This window comes from Aphelocoma coerulescens, chromosome 3 (assembly GCF_041296385.1).
Source record: "Aphelocoma coerulescens isolate FSJ_1873_10779 chromosome 3, UR_Acoe_1.0, whole genome shotgun sequence".
Classification (NCBI taxonomy): domain Eukaryota; kingdom Metazoa; phylum Chordata; class Aves; order Passeriformes; family Corvidae; genus Aphelocoma; species Aphelocoma coerulescens.
In genome coordinates, this window is record NC_091016.1 from 14,319,145 (window position 1) to 14,344,910 (window position 25,766).

The 25,766-nt window shown below is 47.5% G+C and overlaps 2 protein-coding genes across 4 annotated transcripts in view; both read right to left on the reverse strand.

Moving 5' to 3' along the window:
* Nucleotides 1–376: 376 nt before the first annotated feature.
* CHGB (chromogranin B) lies at nt 377–15,857 on the reverse strand. 3 transcript variants are annotated; one of them, XM_069009135.1, is made up of 7 exons: nt 15,774–15,857; nt 12,631–12,694; nt 10,482–10,614; nt 5,511–5,554; nt 4,316–4,409; nt 1,867–3,548; nt 378–781 (listed from the first exon to the last, which is right to left on the reverse strand). In XM_069009135.1, the coding sequence occupies exons 4-7, from the start codon at nt 5,511–5,513 to the stop codon at nt 698–700; spliced, it is 1,863 nt and encodes a 620-aa protein (XP_068865236.1). In that variant the 5' UTR covers nt 5,514–5,554; nt 10,482–10,614; nt 12,631–12,694; nt 15,774–15,857; the 3' UTR covers nt 378–697. The 3 variants fall into 3 exon arrangements, with proteins under 3 accessions (XP_068865233.1, XP_068865236.1, XP_068865235.1); XM_069009134.1 differs by lacking the exon at nt 15,774–15,857 and having other exon boundaries at nt 11,013–12,694; XM_069009132.1 differs by lacking the exons at nt 10,482–10,614; nt 12,631–12,694; nt 15,774–15,857 and adding an exon at nt 9,200–9,321 and having other exon boundaries at nt 377–781.
* A 1,148-nt stretch (nt 15,858–17,005) lies between these two features.
* Nucleotides 17,006–25,766, reverse strand: part of SHLD1 (shieldin complex subunit 1) — a 37,396-nt gene continuing 28,635 nt past the window's right edge. The window contains exons 4-5 of the mRNA XM_069009136.1: nt 20,565–21,081; nt 17,006–17,063 (exon numbers count right to left, since the gene is read on the reverse strand). Coding sequence (XP_068865237.1) covers nt 17,027–17,063; nt 20,565–21,081 — 554 coding nt within the window. The 3' untranslated portion in view covers nt 17,006–17,026. The remainder of the gene's footprint in view (nt 17,064–20,564; nt 21,082–25,766) is intronic.

The window sequence follows — 25,766 nt, forward strand, 5'->3', positions numbered from 1 at the left end:
CAATAAAAACAGTAACATGGGAAAAGCATTTGCATAATAGATCAGCTTGAGAAATAAACAATGTTGGAACACCGGGGGAGTTAATTTGGTTCAAAGCCAATCTGGCTGCATTTCACCAGCAGTGACACTCATGGTCTCAACACTGAATCCCAGTTTTCCAATGTGCCATAATCCTTGTAAAGTGCAGTGAAAACCAGTAAGGAAACGAGACATTAATCATTACTGAGATTTCAAATGCCTTCTTCCCTCTCACGCTCATGCAAACTGGTGAACAAAATGCACAGATGGGCTCCTTGTAACTTCTAAAGGATATTGGTGGAGTGCCACTGTTCTGTGCACAATCTACCCACCTGGTCCAGCTCACTCTGAGACAACCCCATCAGCCACATGAACAAGGAGAAGGTTTGGTCCAAGATCAATGGTTTTTATTATTGCAAACTCAGACAAATATATTCCTGAAGAACACTAACACAATTATCTCCAAAAGCATATTAAAAATACCTGCCCACATGAAAGGTTATATTACTAAAATTCATGCCATTCAGGTCTTGGGAGCATAACAGCAAATTAAAGACACTTTCAGCTGTGTAAATCACTACACGAGAGTGGACAGGGAATAGAATTTCCTGGGTTTAGGACAAACAACAATCCAGTGGCAGTGAATTTACCACAAAACACAGGTATTGCAAGGACACCTTCAGCCTCTCCTGAGGCTGTTAATCTTCTCTGCTATTTTCTGCAGCTCCAGATCCATGGTGGCCAAGTTTTCCAGCTCCTTTTCCTGTGAAAACATAGAGTGTTTTACACATCATTAACACTGGCAAATGTTTTGTTCCATGGAAAGGAGAGGAAGGGCCATTTCTAAGGCAGATTCTGTCCGGCCACTTCCCGGTCCCTGAGCAGAGGGGGCGTTAACAGCAGCGCAGCTCATTCTGCGGGAGATTGGTGCAATTCCCTGCTTTGGACTGAACTGAGGCTGGGGAAAGCATGTAATTCTGAGAGCTGGCCCTAATTACAGCCTAATTACACCATTACCCAGCGGTGGCCTCCGGCCATGTCACAGCTGCAGGTGCTGTCCCTGGGAGGTTCCCCAGCAAGCACAGTGTGCAGCAAGGACACAGCTCCACAGCCACACGGAGCAGAAGCTTTATGCAGCCAATTCTTTACTATGACGACTTGTTAACACCAATTAACATCTGTATTAATCAGTGTCCAGCCTCCACTGCTCCCAGCACAGCTCTGTGCGATGCACAGATACAGTGCCACACTCAAGGAAGATCTGGCTGATGGGATCTAACTGATGGGTGTAGGCTCAGTTTTCCAGGATACCAGAGCAGAACAAGAAGTCCAACAAAAAAAGAGGATTCACTATGCGTGAATTACACACCTGAATTGGACTGACAGGTGCAAGGCAGGTTCTGCCCTGCAATTCCAGCTGGGAAGTCCATGGACAGCTGATTTCACTCTAAACACCCAACTCACTTTCCAGCTTTGTATTTTAAACAACCCGACAGACCAAGGGGTGTTTGTCAGCTCCCCCTCTGCTCCTGCTGCAATGGCACCTTAGTTTTCTCTGTCTGTAGAGCCTCGAGGGAGAGGCAGGGCCCGAAGAGGAATAAAATCTTTCCCTTCCTGTCTTGCAGCAGACAGGAGCTGTCTTTATCCCACAAACTGTGCCCTTGGGTAGTTCACCAAACTTAAAAGTTGCGCTGCTTGAAGAAAGCAGATCTTTAAATCACTGAAGATCTACTCTCAAAATGTGACTTAATCTTGTTTATGTTTCTCCATGCAGTTTCCCAGCTACCTTGGGAACAGATTTGGAAGTGTGCTTCCCCCAGCTTTTCAGAGAAACTGCTGTACACATACCTCCTCTTCCATCAGGGGCCTCTGGCTTAGACTCCTGTCATTGCCAGCTATGTGACGTTTCTTCAGGTCTTCTCCAGAGCTGTACAGCTCTGGGAATTCAGCAGACTTCTTCCTGTAGTTCAGAAGTTGTGCAAGTTGATCCATCTTGTTGTACTGCCTTTCCACATCGTATCTGTTCGTTTTGCCAGGATTCCTCTTCTCGGTGCGCCTGTGGTTCAGAGCACTCTGGATTTGCTTTTCTGACCACCACTCATAGTCATTGTACTCAGGGAAAAGGCTCTTCTCACTCAGGGCGGGCCTGCCTTCCTCCCTGCCCTCCAGAAGCTGCTCCCCTGCACTGTCCCTTTTGTCCAAGTGCCGGCTTTTCCACCACAGCAGTGGGTAGAAAGGCCTGTAGGATGCTGCAGTTCTCTTCTCTTTCTCTGCAGGGAGATGGCCTCTGTACTCCTCCCTCTCTGCGTATCTTTCCTCCTCTTCATTTTCCAGCTGGTCACTGCTGTGATGCTTCTTCTCCACCTCCTTCTCCTCCTCCAGGCTGTCTTCAGTGCCGTAGTGCCTCCTGGCCTGCCCCTTGTGCTCTCGAGCGTAAGCCTTCTGTGACTCTTCCTTGTTCCGTAAGTGGGATCTCCCTCCGGCACGACGCTGCTTCTCCTTGCTGAGGTACCTGTCCAGCTCCTCCTCATTGCCATCGGCAAGGAACGTCCTCCCCTCAGAATGGCGTGATCCGTCCTGGTGTCTCCTCTCCTCACGCCACTTCTCACTGCTTTCCTCGCTGTGGCGATGCCTCTTGTTTTCCTCTTCCCTGCTCTCCTGGCTCTGCTGCCAGCTGTCCCTGTGCTCCTCACTGCCCTGCTCTGCAGGCCTCTCCTCCTGCAGCTCCTCCGGCCCGCGCCGCCCAGGATAGCCACCCTTCTCCTCAGACTCTTCCTGATGTTTCTGACGGTGCTTCCACTGTTCCCAGAGATTGGCCTCCCCTGAGTGTGATCCCCCAGCTGGCTCCCCCCTCTCACCCTCATGGCCTCTCTTCTCTTCATAGGAGTCACCCGCTCTGTGCTTCCCATGAGAACCTTGGGATTTGTAGGGTTCCTTTTCCTCCTCTCTTTCTTCACTCTCCTCAGATTCTTCACGCTCCTGCTGGTGGGAGAAACCACGTTCCTGAGACTCATGGAAGTATTTCTCACTCCTTTCTTCCTCTCCCTCTTCACCTTCCCGAATTTGTTTGTAAGGGCTCTGCATTCCCTCCTCCAGGTGCCAGCGGCCCCTGGGGCTCCGATCATTCCCACCATGGAACTCCTCCACGCTCAAGCTGTCCGAGTGGGACTTCTTCTTGAGAACAGCAGTCTCTGCATCTTCACAACACTTGCCCTCTTTGCTTTCCTCTTCCCTGTGGTAATTCCTCTCCTCCTCTCGCCCAATTTCCTGATAGTGCTTTTTCATTTCTGTGTGAAGTATCTCATCCTGAGCAGGCATTTGGTGTCCAGCTTCCTCTTCCTTGCTTTTACCTTCCTCATGAGCAAGTTTCTCCTCATCACCTCCTTCCATGTACTTTTTAGATTCCTCTTCTGCCTGCCTTTGTTCTTTCTCCATGCTCCCAGTAGGATGTTTCTCAGTCTCTGCTGGGTCTTTGGGATGCCTCACTTCGGGTTGGTTGTTTTCGCTTCTCTCTCTGTCATTTTTATCACCTACAGTAACAAAAGCAGCATCATGGAGTGATCCAACCCTCCACTGAGGTGTTATTTCAAAGAGATAACTGGCTTCTCACAGTACCAAGGAAATTCGGACAGAATTGATTTCTTAATTCTGTTTTTAAAATCAGTAATTTGCTACTATTTTGTATGCTTGCCTGGAAATGGATTAACTAACTAATTAACTCCACTTAATTAGGCATTTTACAAGTTCCCCTGGAATTTCCAGAATAATTTTCCTTCTTTGGCTTTTTTGTGATGACATTTTTAGTATTGAATTAAGCTAGCTCTCATTCCCATTAAAAATCAATGGGATCTGGAGTTGTGTTCAGTTCTTTGAATGTCAGGCCCTACCCATCACAGATGCTTGTTCACAACAAAAACAGAACCATCTATTCCAAGCTACTCAAGGGGTTTTTAACAAATTTTAAAAGTTCTAAATTGACTGAAAAAAAAATTAAAGAAATCTCATGCTTTGCAAAGTTATGCTTCATCTTCTCAGGCTACCTGAAGAGTTTGTCAAGTCCTCTCAAACTCTGCAGGTGGTTCAAGGAAAGAGCCACAAGTGTCAGCCAAGAATCCCTGACAATTCCCAAGTCAGGCTGTTTGTTCTTTGAGTGAGACAGACTGAACAGAAGGAAACCAGAATTCTGGCACTGAAATTTGGAGGCACTACAGGCTGAAGTAACAGTTCACCAGCTCCAACAACAGAGAGAAACCATGCAACAAATTCCTTCCCTAAGTTCAGAAAATGTTGTACTTACTTTTCTTCAGGATTTCTTTGCATTCAGGATTAATGGGAGGAGCATTTGGCTTAGACAGAGCATTAGACAGAACCTCCACTATGCACCGGGTTACCTGGAAGAGACAAAAGAGGAGAAAAAACCCTCATGGCAAAAATGGAAACTTTACTTCTGACCCAGCTGGTAGAAAAGCCTGTTTGAGATTGGAGTTCAGGCTACTATTGATGAGTTTTGAGTAATCCTGTGCATTTGGGCTTTGCTCCTCACTCCCATACCAGCAGGAAGAGAACAGACATAAGGTCTTTTTATCTCCCCTTCTGTTTGCAGAGGCTCCTTTTGTACCTTTTAAAATATTAAATACCCTACTCAGTACAAAGGAGAGTCAAACAACAAGTGATAACACACCCTATAAAATAAACAAACACAACACACATTTAAAGGATGAGGATTATCCTGCAGGATCTGTCCAAATGAGGATGATGCAAAGGCAGTTTGGACTGCCAATAAACTAAACCACCTCTGTATCCTCTGTAAGGGATACACCCCACACCTTTTCACGTGTGTGTGCTCCAAGTCCTGCCTCGTTTTTAGCACTGAACATTGAACTGGATTGTCTGGAAGCAGAGAAAATGGATTGATTTAGGGAAGTCACACAATGTGCTCTAATTCTAAGCACTACCAAAGTAGCTCCTCTGTATAAAATGATTTGCAAGTGCTGAAGTTGTTGGTGTGAACAAGTGCTCTGCTTGCTGGGGGTACAAGAGCCTCAGGTTCTCTGTGGGAATAACTGGGAGGAGACAATGAAACATTTATAGAGCCATTTGTCTTTTAACTATTTCTGGTTATTACCAGGTGTTTACTAATCTAAATGATCACAGTACCAACCAGTGCAGGGGGTCTGGTGTCAGGTTAAAGGGTCTGGGAGCAGCTGATGGCCTTTATTGAATCACACAGGGTAAGATCTCTTTCCAAAGCAGGAGAGGAAGGACTACATTACAAAGTCTGTTACACAGTTGGTAACTGAAGGTATTTCATCTTTCCCCAAAGCTGTCACCTCACTGTTTACAGTACAATAACATGTACTGTGTAATATTTCATAACCCTTTTCAAGCAGCTGCACAATGCAGAGTTTCACAAGTTTAAAGAGTTTAAAGACAAAACATGGAGATCACATCACTGATACCTTCTGAGGTTGGTTTGACAAGCAGCTACTCACCATTTCTTCAGTACGGTCTTTTTCCACTGGAACTGCACTGGCACCTGGAAGAAAAACCAATTCTTAGAGACTCATTAATACAAGCATCACTGACAGGAGTCCTCAGACAAATAGGTCTGATGAGACAGCTTGAGTTTTGGGTTGGCCGGTCAACTAAACCAGGCACATTCCACATCAAATCTTTCCTTATCTGGATGGAAAAGCCATGTAAAATTGAGGCACAGCAACCCTTGTAGCACTAAAATGATACACACCAAGAGTAATCCCACCCACAAAAAATGCAACACCAAAGCAAGCCACGCTTAAATTCCAAAATGGAACTTTACTTCTAATCAGGTCCTTACATAGTTGCACCTGTTTGATGCTAAAAAAAATAAATCAAACCCAACAAGCAAAGCCTGTTTGCACCCCGAGGATCTTTTGGCTTCTTGAAGAAGCTCTATGTGCACCCCCTGCCAACAGCAGACCATTCTTCACGACTTTAAAGCAGCTACAGTCCCAATCCTACTGGAGAAATCCTGTCTCACTTGAAGGCAGCTGCTAGAAGGATGGAGAGAGTCAGAAGGGACAGGAAAATTTCCATTCACTGAGTGGTCCATAATCATTCCAAGAAATAAGCAAAACCCCCTCAAGTCTCAGTGGAAAACTACTGTGGAAGGGAGCAGTACAACCCATCCCTCTCTCTCTGTCCTGAGGACACATGGGATAACTCACACCTCCTTACACCAATTCTGTTGTACCTGGGCCAAGGAATTTGCTTTTGGAAAGAAGCTACTGCCAATAAAACCTCCGTGCTGCCTTATTTTGCCATCACTGCTGCAGTATCTCCAGCTGGCTAATGAGCTTGGCTGCTGTGCGTTATTAATAAACTGTGTCAGTTCCCATCCACCTGGAGCTTTCCAGGAGTGAGGTTAAGCACCTCTGCCAGCCACACAAGAGTGTGTGGAAGCAGGGCCTGTTGGATCCTGGCTTTGCAGGCCTCCCACACAGTGCAGGATCACAGCACACAAACACACGGCTTGGGGTGCAGCTCTGAAGTCCTTACAGGGGTCAGGAGAGCCCTAAATACAACCATGACCTCTCTCTGGCTGGGTCAGTGAGAGACCTCCTGAAATAGGTGAACACACAGCACATCATGGAGATAAAGGAGGTCAGTTTTACCTTTCAACGTTAGGAGAATGAGCACTGCCCCAAGGAAGACAGGAGCACTTAGTCTTGCACTATTTAAAGCAACACAACCTTTATTCTCTGTGCTGGCAGAGGAAGCAGACATCCCCTGGAGCACTGACTCAGAGTATAATAGCTGAACATCATAAATAATAACTCCTGATATTTCTGTGGACTCCCCCAAACACATACGTAGGGATGTGCTTCTCCAGCCCCCATCCCTTCCCTGCATATACAAGTGTCATCAGAGAAGGGAACCCACGCAAGGATAGCACAGAAGGGATTCCCCTAAAATAGCACTGCATCCCTCCCCCAGCATTCCCCCAGTGCCAGGTGGTGTGTGAGGGGAGATGGTGCTGCACAGAGCCAACCTTCTCCCCCATCTCTGGCGTTCAGTGCTGACTGAGGCAGGCTCTGAGTTCCTTTACTAACCCAGTATGCAAATAATTATCACACTGCTGCAGCCCACCCTGCTGCATGCATGGAGGAGAAGGATGCACATAATGGGGGCAGGAGACAAAGCCCCTTCCACTAAAAAAAGTGTTACCCATAAAAAGACATTCTGTCAGTCCCACAGGTGTTGGGGATGCTGCTCCCAGTCACCACTCACACGTAAACACAGGTAGGAGCCCCTTCACTGCCTCTTCTTGGCGGGGCTCCTCTCTTCTTCCAGCCCCTGAGAAAACCTGACAGGCACCAGGGCAAACGTCTGATTTTGTCCTTTTAGTGACACAGCCACAGCACCTCTCCTGTGAGTGACACCAGACAGAGCAGACAAACTCCTGGACTTTTTTTGCTACTTCAGGCCACCCCCTGAGTGCTGTCAGTGGCACAGGAAGACAAAGTCAGGTTGTACCCACTGCCTTTGCTGTGTCACTCAAAAGCTCACAAGACCTTGGTTAACAGTGAAAGCCAACGTGCACAAAGAGGGAGCATCACAACAATGTCAGGAGAACCAAATGGCACTGGACATATGTCATATTAACCTGTCAGCAGAAGCAGAATGAGCCTCCAATCCACGCCAGAGCCTGAAATAACACACTGAGGCAGCTGCTCTGCCAGGGCTGAGCCAGGAAGGCAGTGGGGAGCCAGCAATGCCCCACTTTACCCAGGTGCTGGCAGTGCCAGCCCACGCCAGCCGGCAAGAGCTCCCTTGGGGCCACCTGCTACCTGAAGGTGCTGGCCAACAGGGCTGCCTCCCTCTCCACATGTGCTCAGGAGGGGTGAAGCCATCACCCTGACAGGGACAGCAGGGTCAGGCAGCAGGGCACCAAGCCATGGGCTTGCAGGAACACAGCAGACGGGACCACTGCGGGGTTCCAGAGCAAAGTCAGAGCACGTGCCAGTATGGAAACCTTGCACCTGAGCACACAGCAAGAAACAAACCACAGCCCCACAAAGTAAAGCTAAGCCCTGGGTCTGCCTTACCCTCCTGAATCAAGTCTGCCCAGGCAGTTACAATCAGACTATTATAATTTTGCCGAAGTGCTGAGAGTTGATGAATATAATGAAAAATGATGATAAATTCAGGACAATTTCACACGGTTTTTGTGTGCATCTCCAAGATTAGAACAGATCTTCGGGTGGGTCCCTGATGAAATCCCCACATGGCTTTGTTTCATCACTGCAGATGACTCAGTGCAGTGTCATTCCTCATCAAAATGTCATAGAGTCCTCCTAGGCAGGATCACTGAAATTTTGGCATATTGATTTGCAGGAGGACTAGAAATCTCTTGAAGTTAATGTTTGACCAATTCAACATTTGAAAGCATGACAGCCACAAAGGATGTAAAGTACCTGATCTGTTTGATGGCATAAACAGGAGAAAATACTTGGTAATAAATCCCTATAGAATCTATGGTATAAATGTGGTGAGCTGCTCTGTGTTGGGGTCTCTCCCCCCCATATTCCACCCTCCCTCTTTGATTTCAATAAAGGCACTTGAAGGCAGTCGGCTTCCTCACAGTGTCTGTACAAGTCCCAGAAGTGTGGAGACTTCTAACAGACCTAAAGCCAAAATACTCAACCCAGAATGACACCGACTCTTTCAAGCAATGATGTAAGTATGCATAAAACATTACAGAGCCAAACCATCACCTCTTTCTGTTGTGCTTAAGGTTCATTTCACTGTGGGGTCTGAGTATTTATTGCCGCGTGCAAAAAAAAAAAAAAAAAAAAAAAAGAAAATCCTGTTAATTAAAGCTACAGAGCCGCTACTTCGCCATCACCTCCCAGCATCCAGCACCGGCTGGCAAAAACCCCAGCGGCACCCTCGTAACGAAACGGCACCGAGAAGTCTTTGTGCAAAGATGCCGTACTGGGATAAAAATACAGGCGGAGCGGCCGGGGAGCCCTCGCCCAGCGCCATCGCCGCGCCCCTGCCCCACCGCCCCGTCCCGAGGGGCCACCCCGGGCTGCGGCTCCCCGGAGCGAGCCCCTCCATCCCTCCACCGCTCCCCGCTGGGGCCGTTCCCGGGCCGGTCCCCGCCCTTCCCGGCGGGATGTGCCCGCGCCCCGCTCACCTGCCAGGGCGGCGGCCGCCAGGAGGGCGAGCAGCGCCCGCGGCCCCATGCTCGGCTCGGCTCGGCTGCGCTGCGTTCGCTCGGCGGCTCCGGCGCGGTTTAAAAGGGGAGTGGGGGCGGAGGAGACGGGCGGGGGGCCCCGCCGGGAGCTGCGTCACTGCGAGCCCCCGGGGGCGGTGCCGCCGCCGCCCCCGCGCCCCCGTCCTCGTCCTCCACCCGCGGCCCGGGACCCGCTCGGCCCCGGCCGCCCCCTCCCCTCCAGAGCAGGGCAACTTTCTCACAGGCTGGGCAAGCCGAGCTCATCTTCCCTTCCTTGGCAACTACCGCAGCCGTCCCTCCCGCCCCCCGCCTAATACTTCCAAGACCCCCGTACATCCCCCCGCCTCGCCGTGCCTCAGAGAAGGGGGAAAACGGGGCTTCCCTGCCTTTTTCTCCAGCTCAGAGGATGCGGTATCATCCTTAGGTCTTTCCCACCGTCAGAGGATGCCGAGCCTCTACCTACAGGGAGGAGGTGCGGTAACCCATCCCTCTTAAACAGCTTCCACAAGAAACCACCGCCGCCGCGCTTCCACATCCCTTTCCGATCAAAGCCTCTTCAGGTGCTGCTGTAGCCTTTTCTTCCTGCAAGGTTTTTGTCCCTTCCCCTCCTCTCCTTGCTCCGTCCTCTCACAGCCTCCCCCCACAACAAACCCAGACCCAGAGAACGACTGGGAAGTGATCCCGGTACTTATGTCACCTGGTGAGGGAATGACACGCAGTATTCCCCAAGAGTTCTACCAGGGAAATCACTGCTCTCAGCATCCATCTCCACAGGCAAACCTCTTATTTACTGTGATGATGCTCTGGGGAGCCAGAGGAAGCCTACAGAGATCAAGTTTTACATCGTTTCCTTTAACAGCCCCCGCTGTCCCAATTAGTCCTTAGTGGAATAAAAAGCTTAAATGACAAGTTAAAACGAGGTCTCCATAGAGGAAGTATGAATGCTCCACCCAGCTCCTTTCAGAGCCAGGCAAAGACCCGAACTCCTTTTGGTTTTCATTAACCCTCAGAGGATCATCTCCAATTTTATGTGCGTTTTCAGTTTTCTTTTTTGTTTGGCCTCAGAGCCAAGCACAGGGCCCTCTAATTGCCAGTGTTCCTGGAGGATGATGGATCTATACATCAAGTTGGCAGTTCCCTCTGTTACCATTCTATTGTCCATTAACAATGCCAGGCTGCTACAACCATACAGCCTTTAAACACAGAAAACAGGACACAAGCACAGCGCTCCAGTCGAACTCACGAGCAGTTTCGTCGGTGCATAAAGCAAGCAGGAATTCCAGCTCCGTTTGAAGCCTGTTTCAGGAGACAGCCAGGAGGAGACACCAGGAGGCAAAGCCAGACACTTTGCTCACCTTGCGTTCAGTTTACAATTTCTGCAAAATAACAGAACCCAGTCACCCGGCCACCACGGAAGGTAAATCATGTGCAACATCTCCTCCCGATCCCCCCCCCGCATGCTGCTCCTGTACTGCCTATCCCAGCCCCATCTCCACAGGCAGATGCTTCTTTGCCGATCTCCAGCCTTGGCTTTGGGAAGTCAAGAACCCAATTCTAAACTGAAGGATTTCCCTGTCTCCAAGGTCCCCCTGTCTGTGTGAGCACTCAGCCTGGCCTCAACCTCCTCAGCTGCTCATGAGAAAGAATTTTTAGTGAAACATTTGCCTTTTATGTGTTCTCTGCTTCTGCAGGCATGTATGTTTTGCCATCAGTTACATCAAGGTCTACCTGGGAGCACCTTTACACCTTCAGATTTGATCAGATTCCAGGTTACAAGGATTTGCAAGTGTTGCAGGAGATCCGTGACAGGAGTAGGGACAGAACTGGCTGGAATATTTCCAATTCTGTCTTTGGGGTAGGATTCCAAAACAGGATCACACAGACTTTTCTGCCAGCGCTGGAAAACCAGAGCATCCGAACATCTTGCCCACAGTTGATTAAGTTAGCCTCTGTTCTCAAAGCAATGTCACTTCACATGGACTTTCACAGCTAGGTATCAGCTGGAATGAGTTTCTCTGCAGATCAGGAGAGAGCTGTGACTGCACTAAATCAGGATTACTGCAGGCAAAGGCACATTTCACTTGATCAGCTGTGAGCGGCACACCCCAACCTCCTTTCTCCGATGTGTCAGTACTCTGATTGCACTGACATACCCGCCTCACAATGTTGTGACAATCTATTGCTCTATGAATAAACAGTATTTATCCTGTGGGATTCTCTCAGATACAAACGCTTTTAAAAAATCACACATTTGGCTCATGCTGGAAGCTGGAACTTCAAAGGATGACAAGCAAATTTCTGTGCTTGAGCTTCTTCTAAATTGAGAGGAGACTGCCTGAGGAATATGAGGATTGCTCTGCTAATTAGAGGTGCTAGTGGGGATTATCTTCATTCGTGGACGCCAATTAGCCTTCATGGCATTACAATCCTGCAGCCCATTTCACGAACAAACCCATCTCTTTCATTCAGAAGCTGCTAAGAGGATGGGTCTGGAGAAAGACAACTGCACCTAAGGGCCACCATCTATCCAGTTTCACTGACTTTCAGAAACCTTGTCATACACAGCGCTCACTGCAGCCTAAGGGATAATGGAGCTGCACAGCTGATACATTTTTGGGCCATTCTTCCACAAAAGTGAAACACGACTGTCACCACCTGTGGCCTTAGCACATGGTATCAATGCCCAGCAAGCTGAGCTGCAGCTGAGAGACAGAGGAGCTGTGAAGAGACCCTGTGTGGTACAGATGGGTGATTTCTGTAGCATGGGCAAATATCTTTTTTTCTTTTCTGTATTTATAAAGCACCTCACACTGTGGGGTTTTGTTCATGCCACATGCTCTTAGGCAGTGCAGAAACAGCTGCTAAAAACTGACTTCTAGTCTTTAGTGTCAAAGACTTTCTTCATAAAAAAATCTGAAGAATTTACAGATATTTTTGCTTGTGAACCTTAAAAGTTCAGTCCAACTCTTCTTGAATTGTCTTTCTCAGTCTTCTTTAAAAAAAAAGCAGATTTTGTTCACTTGTAACCCTCTTCTCTTCCATGCAGGACCCTTCTAGCTCCTGTTTTTCAGTGATGTATCCATTCCACAGAAATGAGGACAAATATTATATGGCCAAACTGAAAAGAGGTTTAAAATATGCCTACAAGGCAAAAGTGTTAAGTGATGTGAAAAATACACACACAGACTCTGTTGTGGTCTTTGGAAAAAGCCCTGTGCTACCTGATATAAATCCTCAGGGCTTCTGGATACATTCACAGGCTACAGAACGGAAGAAAGGAAACCACCAAACCCAAAACAAAGGCAAGAGAGGGAAGACCAAGTATAAATACAACCATTTCTCCAAAATCCCAGGTTTTCCATAGAATTTTCCCATATGCTGCTCACACATACCTCTCTTCCCCCCAGTGATCCTTTTCTCGGTTTGTTAGCTCAGATGGCAGAAAACTAGATTATGCTGCAATACAAAAATAAGTTTAAAATACATAATAAATAAATAAATAGCATACTTAGGGGCCTAGGGCACAAAGGCCAATTCTTCCATACTGCATTCAGCATAAAGTGCCACTTCCTAGGTCCTTCCCTAGTAGTGACTCGCTGGCATTGCTTGCTCCAGGCAGTAAATGTAACTTAGCTCCTGCAATTCCACTGGTAAATGTCTCCATGGGAAAGATGACACTGCTGGGACACAACAGGCACATTTCCCCCTGTAAGACAAAGCTGGAATTTGCCTAATAATGCAGGCACCACTGGGACTTTCAGTCATAAGGTTTCATTTTTTCTGTGCTGCCACTTCTCACCTGATTGTCTGTCAGAAAATGATCTTCTGGACTCCAAGTCAAAACTGACTTCTCCAGATGAATTGATCATCAAGCTAAAATGCAGCTTTTGGATCTTGAGCAGGGGCACAAGAAGCCCTGACATGATTACTCATGGCTTTACAAATTTGGCTATGACTAAACCTTCTCCCAGTCTCAGCTAGTCACCAAGTTGCCTTGCTGACAACAGAAGCAACCTCCACAGCCCCAGGCACCTCCTTCTCTAGAAGGGGGAAAGTGAGAGCACCCCAACACCCTCCTGACCAGACCAGGAGTCCTGGACAACAAACAGTGCCCAAAAGCTGCCAACACATCTCTCTGGACTGGCTTTTGGAGGCCTGGCATCACTGCAGGACTGGAGTTCCCAGGCAGCTGATGACCAAAGAGAAGCTGGAGATTGCTGGGGCATCCCACCCTGCAGGCTGGGCACAGCTGAGCTGCACACCCAGGTGCTGCCCCAAAGAAAGCCCTTCATGAAACAACCCCTGCCCAATGCCCCCTGTCCTTCTTTTACTCACACTGGTTAATTAACCTCCTTGGTGAACTTTGGGGCTTCTGTATCAGAATACAAAACAGGATAGAAATCTCTTTCAGCAAGCAAAATGTGGACTTATGCCCTCGTATTTTGAGTACTGCTTGTCATTAAGCAAAAATGACTTTAGTAGTTGCCTTTGCACTGCAAATAATTACATTTAGGCCATTAAATTGTCCCATTCAGTGTTTCTGCCTGCTTTTTGTCAACTGTGTATGTTCCATTTAATATTTAAAGACTGGGGCACCACTCTGGCTTATTTAGTAATTAATTTCTTTAAATATTTATAGCACTTTGATTCTCAGCAACGGTTCTGTTTGGTAAGAACAATACTGTTCTGTGGCTGATAGTGTCATGGAAATTTCAGAGGCAAATTTCCATTTTGCAGGATAAAAACATATAGATTTCTGCAATAGACTGTAATGATTTCAGAGTCAAGTTTTTATTACTGAACAATGTACATACTGAAAAAAAAATCCAATTATGCCCTTGCACATAATTGCAGACTGAAAACACAGTGTTGAGAGATCTATTTTATGACAGCAGTATTCACACAGCAAAAGGAATTGCCCAAGAAATTTTCCATCACCTTTTTTTGAATCGCCACTGGCACAAAGAACAAAACGCAGTTGCAAAAAAAAGCCTAGGAAAGAGAGAGCAAAACCTACAAAATGCAGGATATTTTGCTAGCATCTCTTCCCTTTAGAATATCCTTTTTCCTTTTGCATACCCTGATTTTAAGACTTTTAGGCTCTTTGTGTGGAATGCTGTGTGCTTATAAAAAAGCTTAAGAGGCTTAAGCTTAAAGGCAGCCTGGGAAATGAAAATACCAGGAAGATACTCCATCTGTGTAAATTTGTCTAGTAACCCTGATGGTGGGAAGGTGATCCAAACAGGAAAATCAGAAAAAAGAGACCTTGAAAGAGACTCTGCTACCCTGGATATGAGAAAGAGCAAGCCATAGTGCTTTGCCAGCACTCAGGTGAGGCATACTGAGCCTACAGGGCGTCATGCCCTGGCTTTGGGAAAAATCAGTTCCCACCCATGAGGGGTGGCTGCCTCAGGGGGAACACTGCGGCTCAAATGGGCCTGGGTGGCAAACTTAGGCTGGGAACAAAGTTAAGAGGACACCTCCTGTCAGCACCCAAGCTGGCCAAGCAGCGCATGTAGGTGACTGTCCCACCCAGGCTGAGTAGCTCTGAGGACAATCTGGGACCGGGGCTGTCGGGGTGCCTGCTGCCCTCAAACACTGGACAAGTGTCTGCATTTTATCAGCTTCATTTCTTCCTCCTCGTGGCAGCCTAGGAGCTGGCACCATCTCCCCTCACCAAGCACTGGTGCTGCAGAGGCACCCCATGGCAATGGGAACAGGAGGAGGCGCTGCAAAGGCACCCCACGGCAATGGGAACAGGAGGAGGCGCTGCAAAGGCACCCCACGGCAATGGGAACAGGAGGAAGTGGCACAGGAATCAGTCTGACCCTTGTCCAGCACACCACTGCATTCTCAGCCTAATTCACTGCTGCCTTTGGAAAGACTCCCCCAGCCCTCAGTCTGTCTCCTCATCCCAGAATAATTTTTTCCCCCAGTAATTCACGGGCAAACAGTCTGTTCTTGAGCACCAGACAAGCAGCATTAACACTCCCAGAGACAGAACCCAGCCACGGGACTTGTCTGCACTCACACGTTTATCATGTGGTGCTCGACTTGTCTCAGGGAGCAGTCAGACCCAGGGAAGATGCAAAAACAAGGATCCAAACCAAGCTGGCCTCACAGAACACGTGCCGAGTTGTTTCTTAAACAGGGAGCCTGGACCACGGATGCAAAACCTCTATTATTGTTTCAGCCTCTAATTGCAGGGGTTTGAGCTTTTGCTGTTAGACAAAGCCGTGGGTGTAAATGCCCCGCCCTCTCACTCTTTCTCTGAAGCTCTCAGATACCCAAAACAAGCTGCTGGCAACTTAAACTAACTAATTGATAGAAGTCACACTGAAAATGTGTTGCAGGGCACAGCATCCCCACCTCAGTATGCTTAATTACAGAATCATCCCGGTTCTCTGGCCGGGAAGTGCTGATTTTAGCACCCATTTAGCACCATTCCTGGCTCATCTCTCACAGCAGTGCAGATAACACTGGAAGGTGATACCTGCCCTAAGGCTGACTGACATTTCCCACTACAAGAACCTACCTTCCAATGCAAGTGAAAGTTTGTTTGGCTCGAACTGACGGTGTAATTTTCTATGACAGTTGTTCTTTCATTACAAGACTTTCCCTCCCAAGTCCCAGCACCTGCAAACAAACAGGCCACTGAAAAGGCAATTTAAAAAAAGGTTTGACCTTTCAGCCACGAGTTTTCTGGCTTTGGTTAGCTCCAGCTACTGCTTTAATCACATCTTATTATTTCATGCCCTGTGTGTTATCTGCCAGATTTTACTTTTAAGGAAGAAATGCTGGCATATGTTGTTGCCTAATAGATGTGTGTAGAAAAACAGTCATTAGGGAAAGCCTACAGAAGAGGGTATTTTTAAAACGAACTTCTGTGTTGTGAGAAAACATATGCCCCACACAGAATCACCAGTGCTCAGGAATGAAATAGCCACATTTCTAGAGGATGCATACTGACTGTTGTATACCAGTTTTAACAACCATATGTCCTGATACATCCAAGTATACCAAAGCACCTTAATCTCCGGGGGAAAAACCCACGGGTGGTGTAAATGGCCCTGGCTCCATTCACTTCACTGAGGCCTGCTTCAGCACCTGAGAGAGGAGCTCAGCTCTCCCTGGCTGCTTTGGGGCTCCAGGACTGGGTAGGTCGCTGGCATGAATCAGCACCTCCCACCAGGAGCCGTGTGGGAGGCAAAATAAAAATGCTGTCAGAGTAAGCAGCAGAGAGGCCATTGATACCAAACGTCCTGGAGCAGCTCCCAGCCCAGGGAATGACTTAACAGCAGCAGGATTCGTCAGGGATGACAGAAGAGCTTGGATGAGGCATTTATGTAAGGGAACAGAGGCAGCACTCTCAGCCTGCCAGACCCAGTCCTAGGCTGAGCCCCAGGGCCGCTCCAGTGGCTGGTGTGCATGGGCAGGGGCTTAGTGCTTGCAGCACTACAGTCACCCCTCTGAGACACTGGGGATGCTGGTCCAGCTCAGGTGCAAAACACCAGCTCAAAGCACACACTTCTCTAACAGACTTTGGGTGGGATTTGGATCTGGGCTACACAGCACGGAAACCCCTGAGCCATGGCTGTCAAGTCCTCACCATGTCCTGCATTCCTCCTCCTTGGCAATGGTGGATCAATTTTGGCCTTGCTTGTCTTACCCTATGGGACTGATGTGATTCCCCATCTTTTACTTCACTTACACATCTTGCTTGAAGATCTTGTGGGATCCTGTATACCCAGAGCCCTGAAAGGTGGTGTAGGTTTTCAGGTGCTGTCCTCAGGTAGGCTCAGAGAGCTGCTCCTCGGCTGTGAGCCTTGAACAAGCAGAAGGAAAAAATCCCTTGGACTTGTTCTGCAGTGTAATCCCCCAGATGCCTTTGCTAAAGCAGTCCCCACACACAGGGGAATGAAGGGAGGTGACAGCAGCTGGCTTTGGCAGCAGAGGTGAGAACCAGCAGTGCTGGGGACATAGGGTGAGCTGAAACCACACAAGTGTCAAAACTAAGTCAAGTGCAAGCCATGGAGAGAGGAAGGCACTTCACCTCTCAGGAATAAACTCAATTTCTCCGATTATTGCACAAGATGGGAGAACTGGACAGAACATGGGACATTTCTGTGAGGGCTTCATACCACTCTTAGTATTTGCCATGCAAAAAGATTCTGGTCTTATGTTGAGGAAGCCATGGATAGTCATATCCATGATGCACTGGAAGTGAGCAGCACACAGAACTGCAGGCACTCCTGATTCTGAGGGGTTCAAACTTCTCAAAAGACTGCATGTTTCAGCAGCACCAAGATTACCCTACCCTCTGCAAGATGCCAGCCAAGATTTGTAGATATGAGTCATAATCCAAATTTTTCAGCTGTATCCAGTCTGTTCTGCCTACGTTTGTCCTTATAATTGAACAGTTTCATGCTCTCCTCTGCCAGTATCTCTCTTCATGCTCTTTCAGCAGCCACCTATTCTCTCTTTTGTCACTGCTTGCATCTCAGTACCTAAAGGGTTCAAGAATAATGAGTCTCTTCTTGCTGCACCAGACATTTCTAATGAGAAAACTGTGATGTTAAAGGCAGTTGTGCAGCCCACGAACCAGAGGAGCTGAAGAAGGAGCAGGAGCTCTCTGGAGGTGCCCCATCTCCCCTCTGGCCCCTGGTGTGGAGAAGCAACATCTCCCCACAGAGGGACCCCAGATTAACTTCCTGTGTGGACACACATCTCCCAAACTACAGCGGCCTCATTTTGCCATCACTGAAAACACTGAACAACAAATGAACAGCTACTCCCTCAATGTTTCCTGTATCTCATTCCAAAAATGGATAAAACAATGGCAGCTCAGCTTACTAAGGCCTCAGGAGGAGCATCCTGTGCACACCCCAGAGGGGCTCCAGGCAGACACCTCGTGTTTTGTTTTGAGTGGGGAAACCCACGTGTGTCTCTAGGGCTACTCTGGGGTCAGACTAGAGTCAATCAGGGCTTCATTTCCATCAAAACCCAGTAGGGGTGTCTCAGACATCAGTAGCAGCAGGTCTCCCCTAAAGAGCCGGAACTTCTTATTTTCCAGCAAGCTTTCTTTGTGGAAATTGAATGTCTTCGGGTTTTATTTTCTTTAAAAAACAAGTCTGAACAGGAAACCAGATGGTTTTAGAGCTAACCCAAAGCACTGACCAATTCATCAACAAACCAAATACAGCAACTAAAGGGATTCAGATGCAGACCTCTGATTTCTCCATCTCTCTCTTCATGGGAGTTTATTTCCCTTAAAATGGCAGTTCAGAGGTTTTGCACAGCAACTAATTTAACCGTGTGGAACAGCATAAACGCTGGCAAAAAATTAAAAGCAACATCTGATTCACACTGAAGACCTTCCTTCTTCCCTGTACACCCTTAGCAATAGCTCCCTACATCTGTCAGTACCAATGCCCTTATGGCTGTGACAGATCTGTGGGGTTAAGCAATGTGAGCTGGCAGAGGGGCCACTGATGTTACTGTAATTACTGACAGCACACTCAGGAGCATGCTTCCTTTTCCCAGCTGTACCTATGGCTAAACTAGCTGCTATGACCTTTCTCTATAGTTTTTGCCAGCAGGGTGCTTTCCTCTGGATTTTGATACACAAGCATCTGTGGATTTGTTTGCTACTATGGAAATGATGCTGCATCCTCAACTCTGTTTTTCCCCCTAGCACCATTAACTTGAGTAGTTGGGGGAGCAGCTGAAGGTCTGCTCCAGTATTCTGTGTGCCCTCCAGCACATGTACAACACCTCTGCCATAAAAGCAAGCAAGCAACACACCAAGCAGGACCACCACAAAGCCAAAGGTATTGGTTCCATGATGACTCATGGACACGAAAACAAATCCAGGCACTTCCAATATCAATCTGTTTGCAAAGAGAGATTACACCAAATCCTAAGACTTTGGCCATAACTTGCAGCCAGCTGGGCCTCCTCCTGCTCTGACTGAAGGCAGCAGCCAAATTTCCATTGCCTTTGCTGGAAACACCTGCAGAGCACAGCCACTGTGCCAACCTGCCAGGGGCAGCAAGGCAGGAATAGCAGCCCCATGTGGGACTGCAGCAGGGAATGTGACATGCAGGAACACAAACACCCACTCAGATCTGGCCAGTGTGGAGAGGGAGTGGGTGAGAGGTCTCAGCAGCTGGGCTGGCAAACACTGGATATCCAATACCAAAACTGGTGTGAGCAGTGTGGCTGTACTGGAGTAACCACATTGATGCTGATCTTTGAGACCCCAACCACCCTTTCTTTCTTTCTCCTTTGCCCATCTGCTGTCATCTCAAACACATCCCTTCCTCTGGCACTCTGTGCTTCCCTGCTCACACCCACACTGGAGAATGGCCTCCCCAGTCAGCAAACAACATCACTACAGCCAACTCCTCTTTCAGTGGACAGGCCAGTGGGTGGGAAACATGCCCAAAGACATTCATCTGCCTGGCAGAGGCAGGAAAGCAGCAAAGAAGCCACTGAGCCGGGAGGCCTCCGAGAGAGAAACCTTAAGTGGCTGTGTGTGGGTTCATTGCTCTGTTGCTGACTGACATCAGCCTCTTTGGGCTCAGAGAGATCTGTTTCATTTTAAAGGGAACATTCCCCCAGGGATCTCATTAGCACCATCACGAAAATCAGAAAGGAACTGAAGGTTGTAAGGGGGGTGATGGTGGGTTGGTAAACAGGACAGAAGCACTGTCAGAAAACAAGCTCACAAGCTGTATTTTCTCTTTCTCATGCACACACACGCTGCCTCTGTCAGAAGAACTCACCTGGCATTGCAATCATGATCTGTGGGGTCGTATGTCTGCACGTAAAAACACAGAGCTAACAGGCACCCCGTGGAGGCAAATGTGTTACAGTATCAGCCAGGTATGGAACAAAAACTTTCCCTCTGTAGGGCTGGGGCACACCATGCCAAGGTCACTCAAACAGCCTGTTACAGCCAAAAGCACTTGGACAGCCATCCACAGCCCACAGGGGCTGAACGTGGGCTGGACCACTGCTAAGCTGGGGTAAGGATGTAGGCCAATTTAAAAGCCTGGCAGGTATAAATTATCACGATTGATGTCCCAGCAACAAACACTGCATCACCCCTCCCAATTAGTCAACACATCCCAAGCAGTTACATGGATGCTCCTCATTCAGTGCTGCCCTGCAGAGACCACGGTGCAAGGTCTGCTCTGGGTGAACCCCTCCATGGAGCCTCTGGTGTTGAAGGTGGTGCTCAGAGAACAATGTCCTTCTAAGAAAGCCACCTCTTTCTGGAGTGAAAGCAAAGCTTCAAGGACAGAAACACTGACTTGCTCACTTCTCGTGTGACCCATCAGGGTTACGTTCTGCCTGTGTTTGTTTCAAGAGGAACTGCAGGATGTCATCCGAGAGTCCAGGTGTCCTCGTTCTGGTTTCCAACAAGACTTCTCCTTCAGCTGGCTTTGAAAAGCAAGCAGAAGGGGGGTGGTTTGGAAAGATCTTACATCCATCTCTGTTCAAGACCAACTGTGCCATTTGCAGGCAACGTGACAGGTATTTTGTTCCATCCTTTTGTTCCAGCTCTGAAATCTTCTGTGACAGACACCGTGAGGCAGCCTCGTAGGTTGGATCCTTTCTCTCTGGCTGCTTTCTACAGTACATGTTGTAGAAGCCATCCAGAGAGTCCCTGATGCTGGGACCTTCTGCACTGTCACGTTCATATGTCCATGAGAGCACAGCATCATTGGGTTCCGAGGGCTCACACAGCCCTGCTTTTGGGTAACATCTCACGTTTGCTTCCTCAGAGCCTTCAGCAGAACAGCTCACAGGAGCTGCAGATGATGGATTGCTCTCTCCTGCAAGCATAGGATCAATGAAACTCATTAGTCACCAGGTCGTCCCTGTGGCAAAGTCTTTTTCTGTCCCCCTCCCACTGCAAGTCTGGCAAACAGGCTCTTTGCAGGAGCAAACCAAGTGCTGCTCTGAACACAGCTGGGCTGCCACAGAGCATTCCTGCACAGATTGATGTAAGATGGGCTGACTTGGGGACCTCGCAGTAGTCCCAGCCTTGACACTGCAGTGACTGGACTTGGTGGTTACAGACCTCCTGGCTCCTCTCAGTTACACTTCCAAAGAGGTGGAAACTGAGCTCTGCTGCTCCTGGAGATGACAGCTGACCCACCGAGAAGCCTGGTTTGCAGCTGAGACAGTTCTGCATCTGTTTCAGTTTTTCCCTTGTCCCTTGGTCTAATCCTTACCTTTTCATAGTTCTCAATTTTACTCCTACATAACTGCGTAACATGCAGTCCTGACCTCCAGCCTTCAGCCAGATTCACAGCCTCCAAACCAACACTGTTTTCTGGTGACTGCACAGAGTTTCAGAATGAGGACTGCAACAGGGGACTCTGTGCTTCCCTGTGAAATCCCACTTTTGCAGCCCTGCTGCACTAAACACTCTCCCCACATCCTGATGGAATTTCTATGGATAAAATTTATGTAAAGGCCAAGGACTCATTCTTGCCTAGCTCTTCTCCTCCTTCCCTGCTAACCCACACCTCTGAATAATAGTCTGTGTTTTTCTCCTGCTTCAGAGCAATCAAGGGGGATGCTTTGCACTAACACAGCACAACAGGGCCACTTGGCAATGACCAGACCAGGATGATCAGCAAGCTTCTAGGAGGAAGAAGTTCCATAAAGAGACCTTGAATTGGGCTCTGGTACCCAGGTAGTGCCTCTGACTGCAATCTCATCTCCAAGTCCACTGCACCAGAGTGTTTGCCAAGCACCTGACTCACAGACAAGGAAGTTTTCCAGGGCTCAGCCAGAGGTTGCACAGCCGTCATCTGCAAGTTACATAAGCAGGATGCAGGCAGGCAGAAAATAGCTTGGTCTTTTCTAATTCTGTGAAATGTGAAGCAGAGTGCAGTCCTTCATTTTGGTAGGAGACCATGTTCAAAGGGAGTCTCAGTGTGGTGAAGGCTGTTTTCCCCTCCTGGTACACAAAGAGCCACCCTTCCCTTCCTAAGCAGAGATTCATTTAAATGAAATTAAGCTGCCTGTGCAGCCACACCGTACCTCGTCTCTTTCTTCCTGTCCCTACTTCCTATCTTTGATCTTTCTTTTCAATTTCACTTCATCTCTGATTATGCAATTTTAAATAGAACTTTCCCTCCCCTTGCAATGTGTCACTTCCAAAGCAGTACAAAGAAAAGCTTGGTGGCCTTCTTTTAACAGTGATCTATGGCATCAGAATAGCAAATCAGAGAACAGGTCCATTTTTCCTCAGTAATCTCTCAGCCTGTGAAGTTAGAACTGAAGCCTCATGCATCTCTCATAATTCAGTCAAGTGGCACTTGGACTCCTGTAGCAATTGCAGACCCCTGTGTCGTGCTGGCTTTTTGCTACCTCCTGCTCACAGCCACATTTTGTAAAAGAGCAGCAGCTGCCTCCAGCTACGGATATCAAGCTTGCGTGACTTGGGAAGAGAAAAATTCTGCTGGTTTCATGTCATCAGGGGAGACTTTTGCAATGCTGCTTTGCCTTTCTCCTACCATCTTAGTTTGGATATTAGGAAAAAATTTCTTCACAGGAAGGTTTGTCAAGCACTGGAACAGGCTGCCCAGGGAAGTGGTTGAGTCACCATCTCTGGAGGTGTTTAAACAACATGCAGATGTGGCACTTGGGGACACGGTTCAGTGGTGGACTTGGCAATGTGATGTTTATGGTTGGACTTAATGATTTTAAAGGTTTTTTCCAACTTCAGTGATTCTGCTGCATTTTATTGCAAGGTCAGTATGGCCCATAAAGCTGACATCCTCTGCTGAAGCACAACCCACCAAAGAACTGACTAGTAAGTGTCTCAGGGGTATACTCTGGGGTTTGATTAGCCAGAACATATTCCATTATTATTACTGGAGAACAGTTTTCTTTCAGTTACTGGTTCAGATTTATGCATCTCTATTTCCCAACAGTAGGCCCTATCCTCTTAGTGGATTACTTTGCCAGCAAAGCCTTCTTAAGGCAAGATTTCCAACCGGTCTGGATGCACCAGCCCTGGGAGTGTTCAAAGCCAGGCTGGATAAGGCCTTGAGCAACCTGATCTAGGGGGAGGTGTCCCCGTCCATGGCAGGGGGGTTGGGACTACATGGTCTTTAAGGTCCACTCCAACCCCTTAGCACTCTATGATTCTATGACATGAAAAGCTGGATGCAAAATTCCCAGAACCAATCTATACCTCACAAAGTTGTGCCTTTCCTAGCTTTCCTGACAATTTTCCAATACATTCTCCAACTGTGTGCCAAGACTGATGTTTGAAAATACACCCAAACCTTTTCCTGCCTAACAGTGATCAGTGAAAGTGTACATCCTTCCTCGATACCCTCCAAAACGCTGGTATTGCTGCTGAAAGGTGCAAATCTCCTGAATGATTTATAAACCACAGGGAACAAGCACACTAGCTGGGTACCTGCAGGGTCCAGAAAGAGCTTCTCAGCTGGGGCACAAACAGAGCACACAAGCCCATGTTGTAGGCCAGCAAACATGCTGCTAAAGCATTCAACTTATCAATCCCTTTGCCTCTCCATGCACCTGCACCCCACAGGAAAGCTGGGATTCTCTGATAACACACAGCAGTGTTGCTTCAAAGCAGAGACCTCTCTGGCCACCTCTCAGCAGCAGGAAAAATGTAGTTTTATAAATTCCTTTGTAAAATCCTTCCATGGCAAACTTAACAACTTAGCTGTCACACACCCTTGTGTTGGCTTGGCCCAACACCTACAGGAGTCAATGCAAAGATGAGCAAGGCTGAAAACTCTCACTCTTTGCCTGCAACAGAATTTCCTCACCAGAGAATCTGGCTCATTGTTTTTAGCTATTTTTGCTCATTTATACAACTGAGTATTAAAGGGAGGGGAAAAAAACCAATAGAAAAGCCCCAAAAAACTGAAACAGTCATTACTGTGCCTATTTCATTCTCACCTGATGGATAATCATGAGTAAGAATGTATATTATTTCATCTGCTCCTCCACTCCATGCTAATTGAAGTTTAGCATTTGCAGCTAATTAGTAAAAGAGCTGGGGGCAGATAAAAGGATATTCTTGTGTTTATAAACCTGCTGATGAAAATTTAAAAGCTCCATCTGGTACAAGCACATAACCCTACTGCCTGAAGCACATAACCAAATCCTGCTTTGAACCTGGGCCACTTTCAGTGAGGCAACAATGCAGCAATAATTATTATTTGCACCTACAGAAAATGTAGTTGTTTGAGTTTCTATATAACTATGTTCACACAGTAAAGTTCTCACAGATTGAATTATTTCTCTTATCCCATCAGCATGTCAGGATCTACCTGGGGTCACTGCAATCATCCACAAGAAAGGGTCCCTAATTCTGTGGTTGCCATGAAGTGCTAAAACAAGTAAACATAAACACCATCCCTGAGAGCTGCTCCAGCCCTCACACTGCTCCTAGAAAATCCCTTCTTGCTTCTCCACCAGACGTGTCCATATGGCATGGGAAAGCTCAAGGAGAGGTGATACTACTTGGACTAGAGCAGAGCTCCCAACTGACACTGCATCTGTGCCAATTCATATGATTTTGGGGATGCATCCATCTGCACAGGAGGCAAGAACAGGTCCCATGTCACAGCTCAACTCCCTGCATGTGTTGACCACTTGAGACAGCTGATGCACAGAAGAGCATTTTGTGGGGTTGTTTTCTTCCCACCTGGCTGATTTCCAGTGGGAGTGCACATATCATCATCACGGGAATGCAACTCCTCTCTGCTCAGAGAAGAAAGAAGAAAATTTGGGAGAATTTGGCAGGAGCTCTTTCTACCCCAATCTCACACAGCACTTTAGCCTGCCAGTAATCACACACCTGAGTACTCAGAAATTGCAAATCTAGACATTTGAGGATCAAATTCTATTGCCCTTGCATGCATTAAGAACATTTCCTCTGATTACAACAGTTAAAAACCCATGTGTGAGCTGCTGATCACATTCCTTTTACATGAGCTGAAATACATTTGCATTGTAGGATTTTTATTACCAACATTTAAATTGGAATAGCATCAAAAAGACAAATATCAAGAAAACAAGTGTCAATCTGCTAAGTAGTGCACAAATACCTATCACAGTGAGTAAATGACAGATCCTAAAGCCTTTGGTACACAGCATTGAAGAACTGTAGAGATTACAATTTCTCTGCCTTGCAGAAAACAGCTGCTGTCTTCTTGTGCAAAGGCAAAATGAAATTTCCAATGATATTATCATTCAAAAAGACTGTTATAACCAGAGCAAATTTGTTCCTTGTGGGTATTTAAATTGTGAACTGAAAGTGAAAATAAGAATATAATAAGCCTTGCTACTTTGCTGTCTCCTTGATGCCACACAAACCAGCCTTCTCCTGTTGTCATCTGCAGTAGGCTGTTGCTCACAAGATGGGATCTGTGAGACTCTGCTTTACACATGACATAACCAGCTATATTCTTCATTCCCCAGCCCACAGGAGAGGCACATGTGGCCGTGTCTGACTGCT

What these genes read in the sequence shown, in the direction of transcription:
- CHGB (XM_069009132.1), bottom strand. Translation starts at nt 9,248, where the DNA reads ATGGGGCCGCGGGCGCTGCTCGCCCTCCTGGCGGCCGCCGCCCTGGCA. An exon ending in GGCGGCCGCCGCCCTGGCAG is followed by an intron (nt 5,555 to 9,199) that starts GTGAGCGGGGCG and finishes TTTTTCTTCCAG; the next exon opens with GTGCCAGTGCAGTTCCAGTG. An exon ending in AAGACCGTACTGAAGAAATG is followed by an intron (nt 4,410 to 5,510) that starts GTGAGTAGCTGC and finishes TGTCTCTTCCAG; the next exon opens with GTAACCCGGTGCATAGTGGA.